The sequence below is a fragment of the Odontomachus brunneus genome, unplaced genomic scaffold (assembly GCF_010583005.1).
Source record: "Odontomachus brunneus isolate Ranch 3 - 2012 unplaced genomic scaffold, Obru_v1 Obru_scaffold_064, whole genome shotgun sequence".
Classification (NCBI taxonomy): Eukaryota; Metazoa; Arthropoda; class Insecta; order Hymenoptera; family Formicidae; genus Odontomachus; species Odontomachus brunneus.
The window spans coordinates 776,741-785,147 of record NW_022639514.1 but is presented as its reverse complement, the minus strand read 5'-3'; the positions used below and the strand labels follow the sequence as shown (position 1 = coordinate 785,147).

Below are 8,407 nucleotides of genomic sequence, written 5' to 3'. Positions count from 1 at the left end.
TATATATGTATGTATGTATGTATATATGTATGTATGTATGTATGTATGTATGTATGTATGTATGTATGTATGTATGATGTGTGTGTGTGTATATATGTATATATATGTATATATATATATATATGTATATGCTTACTCTGCTTAGCTCCCTTTGCTCTTTTTTCCTTTTCCTTTAATCGTATTTTTTTAACATCTACAATCGCGTTGTTATCTCAAATTTACCTCAGCACGTGCGCAAACATAATTATGTGACGCATATTCAGAGAGTGATATGCAACCATTCGTACATAACACGTGAGTGTTTACCTTTGTGTGTATATTTATATATATAATTTACTCTCTTATGTAGTATAGACAACGCTACGTAAAATATAGTAAATACAAATTGAAACACGATTTCCATGGAGAGCAAAACGGCTTTGTCCGATGAAGAGAAAAAAGGGACGAGGAAGAGAAATGTCGTACGTACTTTTCTATCGGGAATCACAATGAAATGTATGTATGTATATGTGGATGTGTATGTTTATTGTGTATGTGTGTGTGTGTGTGTGTGTGTGCGATTCTGATTTTGCTGGGACTGTATTCGTTGTGATGCTAGCAAAATGTTCATTTTCGCACAAATTCACAAATCGTTAGTCTCTTTTTAAACTCACAAATCGAGTCGCGATTAATTGTTAAATAAATAATTTGGGAAAGTTATTTAGAACTTTTTGACTGAAATAATTTAAGCTCTTCTGGAATCTTCCAAAAGTCATTTCGTTACAAAATATGGATTATGGTGTTAAGAAAGAAAAAGGATTCAAAGTATCAGAAGTATATCGCTTGGATTTGCATTCTATTTTTCCTTGAAAAGAATATGGTGAAATGATATCATGTTTGTTAGAGTAAAAAGTTATATACCTGAGAGAATTTAAATCAAGAATAAGAGTTTCATCTCTAAAACTTATGAGAAATACGAGCGAGAAGCACGTTTTTACACAAATTAGACCGAAAAGTCGCTCATCGTTTCAAAAATCTCTGAATCCTTTTCTCCCGCAACATTCTCAACAACAATAATATACTTTTTAAATGAGGATGAAGAGAAGTTCAATAATACGAGAAGAGAGGTTCAATAATACGACAGTGACGTGGAAACAAGGGAAACGTAATCTTTCGCACATAAGTAAGGAAATGTCCCCAATATGTTTGATTTGGATAAAACGCATCTCACATTCAATTAAGATAATTGACCGAAACCAGGAAATTGAGCTCGCATCGTCTCGGAGTCTTGCTTCGTTCCTGAACAGGCTTACGAGTTATAACATCGCGCTTAATCGCGTATCGTCGTAATCTATCAACTTGGGCAACGGTCACTGAAGAACATACGGCGAGTGCAATAAATCCGCTCAATGTCTGCAGTCAGGTAATTTTACGTACGCACATGTTTATTAGGATTGGCTCAAAGTACAATGTCAACTTCATCGGAGCATCATACGCAAGGATTTTCGCAATGCAGATACATCCAACAGAGAGGGTGGAATTCAACTTCTCCCCTCAATTCCTTATGTATTCCGCATTATAAGGCAATTAAGTGCATCTTGCTCATTTGGTTTCGGATCTACTTCGTAGACTGCAACTAATTACACAGTATAAAGTACACAGGGTCATGAATAGTTATTCAAGAAACACTCGTTTATAAACGTACATATGTCGACTACAGATAAAAGACAAGTAAAACATCCAGGAAGATTAAAGTACATCCGAGGAACATGGTAATTAAAGGCTCGAACACGTTTTCATTCTTTGCAATAACACTTTCGTATTTAACTCGAGAGAGATTTCAAAGTTCCTCAAGTTTGCACATGGAAAATAAGACGGTCAAGTTCTGAAGTTCATACTATTGGAGCATAACGGATTTACGCGCTAAACATTTTGGCTCGTCGTTCGTTTTATCTTTATGTAAATGTATGCATGTATACACAATACACGCAATTTTTATGCACTCTTTTTTGTAAGATGCTATACGGTTTGCAGAATCACATCTCGCAAGATACAATTTGAAGAAAAAATTAACAGCATATTACAGATTATTTATACGACAATGAGCATGCAGGAAAAGGAGAGAATAAAGGGGAAGAAAATGGTACTCGAAGAGAGAAACAAATAACACTTATATGTACACGAGCATCTTTGAAATGTTCTACTCCCAGTAGAAACTTTACAAATGCGCATTCATATATGTGTATATACTCCGATATAATATTAATCGTGTTTCCTTTTCTTTACGTATAGAAGAAATAAGTAAACATATCTCTACTCAAAAATATAAAATATACTTGTAAGCTTTCGATGAAAATCAAACAAGAATCAAGAGTTTACCGTGATCGATCCACGATGAAAGATTTTATCTTATGCTTCTTAAACATGTAAGTATATATCCCAAGCATGGTCTTAAAAGAAAAAAACGCGTACAATTACTACAGTTATTTAAAAAATATGTCTTAAAATGGAGTGATTATATGTATATATAATAATGAAATTTTATTTTTAATTCCTTGTAATCATAATATACATCACAATACACAAGAATCTGAAAAATAATTATTAAACAAAATATTTAAAAATTAATGATTCAATCATTAAATATTGCGTTTAATATAAGCGTCAGGTTAAGTATTTTGCGAAATATTAATTTATAATTTATAATTGTTAAATGTAATCTCTCCACTTTATGACACCATCTTTTTCTATAGCGTAAATATGCCAAGGGATGGTCCGCTAATGCCAATTTACAAAATTACATTACATACACACATACAAGTTTGATTTCATTAAATGTTTAAAGAGTAGTTCTGCTTGTTTAAAAAGTAGTTCTTTCTAATGCATATTTATCTTCAACATAATTTACTTTCGTGAATTTTTCTTCTACTTTAAATACACGAAGTTCCACTGCACAACTATCTAAATCAAATTAAAAAATAACAAAAGTTCATACAGACTGCAGGTGATTTATTTTCTTGTACATTGTACCAATGATTTATTGATCGTAAAGCATACAGGAGTCTACTATAACGAGAATTATATTCTAAATAGTCGTCTGAAAAATATGCAGTGTCGTTGTTCTGCACCGTTATACCATTCACGACATTTTTCATTTATCTGTATAATAATCATTTCGTGTACCATTTTCCACTATTAGTGCGCCGGAGTAGTTATCTGAAGGTTAGGACCATTTAAGCGTTAGTATTACGGACCAACCCGGGCAATTTCACGTTCGTGTAACCCTATTTGTGAAAAGGGAACGCGCGTTGCGTTTCAAGCGCTCAGTACATTAGCGGTTGATTGTTCGATAGAATTTACGCCGCGTATAAGTGTCAATGAAGCCTCGTACTTCATTTGTCTCGTGACAACAAACATGTAATAACGTATACAGTACAATTTAGAAAAAACTTCGTTCTTCATTCAGTTTTTCCGGACCACAAGTTACCCTCGCGTGTTCGTTCCATTCTTCGACACGACAAACCGAACAGTAAACGCTAACGTCGCTTCGCCTTTACGAAAACCTTTTATACAGTACACTTGTTTGCAAACGCCTGCTCTTGCGTTTCTCAGCGGATAGATAATGTCGTATCGTGTAGCATGTCAGCGTGGAAGAACGTGGCAAGACTCGCTCGAAGAGAGTACTACACGCGAACGAACTGTATATCCCAAGGATGACTGCAAGAAGTGTGAGAAGTTATGTACATTATTATTATTATTATTTGTAATATGCCAACGGCGAATCAGCCCTTGCCCTTGTTCCATGTCACGTAACAGCAAAGATGGCGAGATTAAAGTTCGGAAAGTAGTAGGGCATGTGTGGATGAAGAGGAGAGAGGGCGTTTGAATAATTATTAATATATAATATTATAATAATAACAATAATGATGAGGTGTTCTAAACAGTGCTAGGACTAGTGCTAGGGGGTCCTGTGAAGAATCAGGGTGGATGGGTATGGGCTAAGGAGGGGTTAGTGAGGGGGCGGTGGTTCCGTGGATTGGTTTCTGCCGTCTACAGCCCTAACTGGCTTCCTACGTGAAGAGCCTGTCACTCCAACTGAGCCCACTCCACCTCTAAGATAAGCAGGCGCTGGAGCTGCTATCGGTTCTCGGATAGTTCCAGTACCGGTATTCCTAATTGGAGGCGGCAGTGGTTGCTGCAAAACCTGCGTGTCACGCAAAACTCTGTTAAGATGTTTTCAATATTAAAATATGCGCTGTATTCTACTTTATGATACCACTGCGTACTATCATCATTTGGAATTCGATATAGCGTATCTTGAAATAGTATTGAAATAAGAGGAAATTTCATGGCCGATATTGTACATGGCGATAACAAAACGAGACATGATAAATGAAATACACATTTGCTACGTAACACCATCTCCGAATCGAGCTACATCGAGTTACGCTACGTGTGTCGTAAGTTACTAATATCTTTTTGTCTATTATACTTTTAATTAATTCAAATGAAAGTAGCAACTGTTTTAATCTGTAACTGTGTTGTATTAGATCGCGTAAAGACGAACACTTACCAGTGACTGAGGTAACACACTATGCATCAATGTTTGAACTATAGGTGAATTTTGCGTCGCAATGCTGTTAGAATTCGGGGGTAAGCCCTGATTTTGTAGACCAGAACCTACACTGCCAGCAGCAACGGCTGCAGCAGTAGCAGCCTGTAGAATGTGTGATTGTTGCTGCGTTGACGGTTGTGTTACGTGTTTATTCGTCGCTTGATCCCTCTTTGCTTCCTGAGCTAAACTCAATTTTTTCGTGGAGACAATGGAAGTATTAGCGTTTGGTGTCTCGGGGCTGGTCGTGGCAGTAGTCACACTTGATGCCGGCGTTTGCACGGTACACTGCTGTTGAAGCAACTCTGACAATGTTTGGGAAAGTGTTCCGACAATAAGTTCACGTGCAAAAAGGCTCCTATTTGCACTTTCGCGTTCAATATTTTGCAGTTGTGAATCAGACAGTGTGGTTGTAATGCATCTGCACAAATGTGGAGAGGAGCAATCATCTTTATCAAATATTTTACAATTCCTACATACCATCCTAACAGTATAACTTGCTTCAACCGATATACATGTCGTTCACTTTCTCCTACAGTTGCGTGTATAAATACTTAATTTTTTAACTAAATGTATCACAACACGCGCGCATTGAGCAAGTATACGACCAATTACACCTTGAAATAGTGTATTGCCAAAAATAAGTACTTGGATATTTATAATATAATTTTGGCAACAGTTTATAATACGCAATTTTCTAGGTTACATATACGATGAGTTATTTTAAACAAATCAATCAAATACAAGAAATAATCAATCAATTGTGACACAAGTTTTGCAAAAAAAAATTGTTAGATAAAACTTAGAGAGAAGGGAAAGGGAAACAATTTTTGACATTATTATTTCTTGTGTGGGAGGAAATTTTCAATGTCATTTCAAGGTCAGCTTCACTTTCGTATAAAAAACGCTATTTATCACATAATAGTTCACATCCAAGTGAACGGAAAAAATGAGCAAATACAAAAGTAAGACACAAAATTACATTGGCAAACATTTAAATGACTTTCTTCCTGTCACATTCTTTCTTGCATTATTTTATATTGTATACTTGTGATCAAGATTTATAAAATAATATTCCGTAAAAATAAATGCACTAAAAATTAACTAAACAAAAAAGACACTTAATACTTAAATTAAGAAAAATTTTTAATTTTCAATATAGAATTATTTTTTCCTTAAATAATTTATAAAATCATTTATTACTTTTTCTTTAATCATTTATTTGAATGTTTTGTGGAAAAATTAATTACTTGTTTGGCCGAGAAATATATCTTTGTGCTCTTTATACTTTCTCCTCTACACAGATTTTTTCATATAATATCAAAGTAATTTTTATATTATCTATTATATATTAGCAAAGTATATCAATCAAAACGTTTTTACACAAATAAAGATACATTTCCGTTAATATTAGTCAAAAGATCTATTTGCTGCAACTTTAAAATATTTATGATATAATATAAAGAGAAAAATATAAAAAGGACATACCTGGGTAACAAGAACGTAAAGTTCTGTGAATTAGTAGAAGACACACCGGACGGGTTGGCCACATTGGTCGCGTTATTGTTACTACTCGTACTATTTGCCACCACACTAGCCATAGTAGTAGAATGACCGCCACTACTACCTCCACTGCCGCTCACCGAGCCGATTACTTGCGTCTGCCTCCTAGGTAATCGTTCAAGTTGTTGTCTAGCAGCCTAGAAATAATATTCCACTTTAATAATTACTTTTTAATACTATATTACACTCGATATTATACAGAATTATTAATCTTTCTATCAATACATAATTTTTCATTTCTTCATCCATGTACTAGATAAACCCGATATTTCAGTATATGAAAATAGATCTGTTCTTTTTAGTTGAACTATCTGGTGTATATTAATGCAATAAGTTAGAGTCAGACAAAATATATTTGTTTCACTCTAACTTATTACACCAGTATACACCAATTCAGGAAATTCTTTGAAAAAAAAAACAGACTCTAGATTTCTTTTTCTATTGTTAAACTGATTACACTAACTTGCACTAATTCTCTTCTCCTTTTCCTTTCACTAAGTCTCAACTGTATAACTTTTTTTAAGTTCCATAAATATACATTAATTCAGCGATAAAAAAACCTCTTATCCATATTCGATACACGCAATTACACGCAATTCAAAATAGGGACCCATGCATTAATAGAAGAGTTAATCATTCATCAAGTAAAATTAAATGTGAGAGAACATATGTACGCAATTTGATAAATTATTATAAAAAGTACGTTATGTGTCATGTTTTTATTTTTACTTTTCTTTTTCTTTAGTAGAATATTAAATTTGTTTGTACCCGAACTTGTTGTCGTTCTATTTGCAGCTGCATCTGCAATTGCTGTAGTTGCGTAGGTGCCGAAGAACTCTGTCCACTTCCACCTCCACTTCTACGTACACCCGATAATTGAGACAATAATTCTGCGATTGGATCTATGCCTTCTCGACTACTTGGGCTTAATCCTCCAGATGAACTGAAATGCATGTTGGACCTGCAGGTCCAATGATACTCCAATGAACATTATCTAAGATGAGGTGATGATGAACATTAATTTTGGTATATTTTCATGAAAGGCACTTTGTTTTTGTGATTTAAAAATTACGATAAAAAAATTACGCGTTAGAATTAAAATTAGAATTGCTTTAATTTAACTTTAGAATCCAATACATCTTACAAACAAAATACAGGCATTTTCGCTTAACGTCAGTAATTTATTCCTAAGTCCCAACTGCAAATTTATATTAACTTCAGTAGGAAAATATTAATATATTTCCATAATCTCCATCCATTACTAATCCATTTTTTACAAATTAGTAACAAACAATACAACATTTAGAATGTAACAATATTTTCACGAAGTCTCAAATGATATTTTATTGATGCATTAAAAAAAAACAGGTATTAATTTAGCTATAAAAGTATAACATAAAAATTTCCTGTGTGATGTGACAAAATAAAAATGAAAAGAAAAGAGAAAAGAGAAAATAAAGAAAAAAAGAATAAAATTTTTAACAATTGTTAAATAATTACATGTAAAGGATACTTACTAGAGGCTGTAAGCTACACGTTTACCAACAACTGAAGATATTGTGGCAAAAAATTGGAACGTTAAAGCCAGAAATGGTATAAAAAACCAAAAGATGTTTATAAAAACGAAAAAACGTTCACAGAGTTGACGTTATACGACGTTAAACCTGTACTCATTATTTTAACATGTCATATTGAATAATATTATCCTAACATTTCATAACAAATAATATTTATAGATAATTTATAAAAATTACATTTATAAATGTAATATAATTGCTACATAACACAAATATATATATATATATATATATATATATATATATATATATATATATATATATATAATGTGTGTGTGTGTGTGTATGTGTGTATTTTTATAAATTATCTATAAATATTATTTGTTATGAAATGTTAGGATATTATTCAATATAACATGTTAAAATAATGAGTACAGGCTTAACGTCGCATAATATCGATTCTGTGAACGTTTTTTTGTTGTAAACATCTTTTGGTTTTTTATACCATTTCTGGCTTTAACGTTCCAATTTTTGCTACAATGTCTTGTTGGTAAACTTGTAGCTTACAGCCTCTAGTAAGTGTCCCTTATATATAATTATTTAACAATCGTTAAAAATTTTATTTTTTTTCCTCGTTTTCTCTTTTCCCTTTCCTTTTCATTTTTATTTTGTCATATCACACAAGAAATTTTTATGTATATATATATATATATATATATATATATATATATATATA

General features: G+C 32.8%; 1 protein-coding gene across 2 annotated transcripts in view; it reads right to left on the bottom strand.

Annotated features, from left to right (window-relative positions):
* Window positions 1–1,649: 1,649 nt before the first annotated feature.
* The window catches only part of LOC116846443 (E3 ubiquitin-protein ligase KCMF1-like), a 10,282-nt gene continuing 3,524 nt past the window's right edge, over window positions 1,650–8,407 (bottom strand). Inside the window, exons 5-8 of one of the 2 annotated variants that reach the window (XM_032820248.1) lie at window positions 6,923–7,097; window positions 6,080–6,291; window positions 4,553–5,012; window positions 1,650–4,183 (exon numbers count right to left, since the gene is read on the bottom strand). In XM_032820248.1, coding sequence (XP_032676139.1) covers window positions 3,989–4,183; window positions 4,553–5,012; window positions 6,080–6,291; window positions 6,923–7,097 — 1,042 coding nt within the window. In that variant the 3' untranslated portion in view covers window positions 1,650–3,988. Of the gene's footprint in view, window positions 4,184–4,552; window positions 5,013–6,079; window positions 6,292–6,922; window positions 7,116–8,407 lie in introns of both variants that reach the window. The other variant, XM_032820247.1, reaches the window with a different exon arrangement.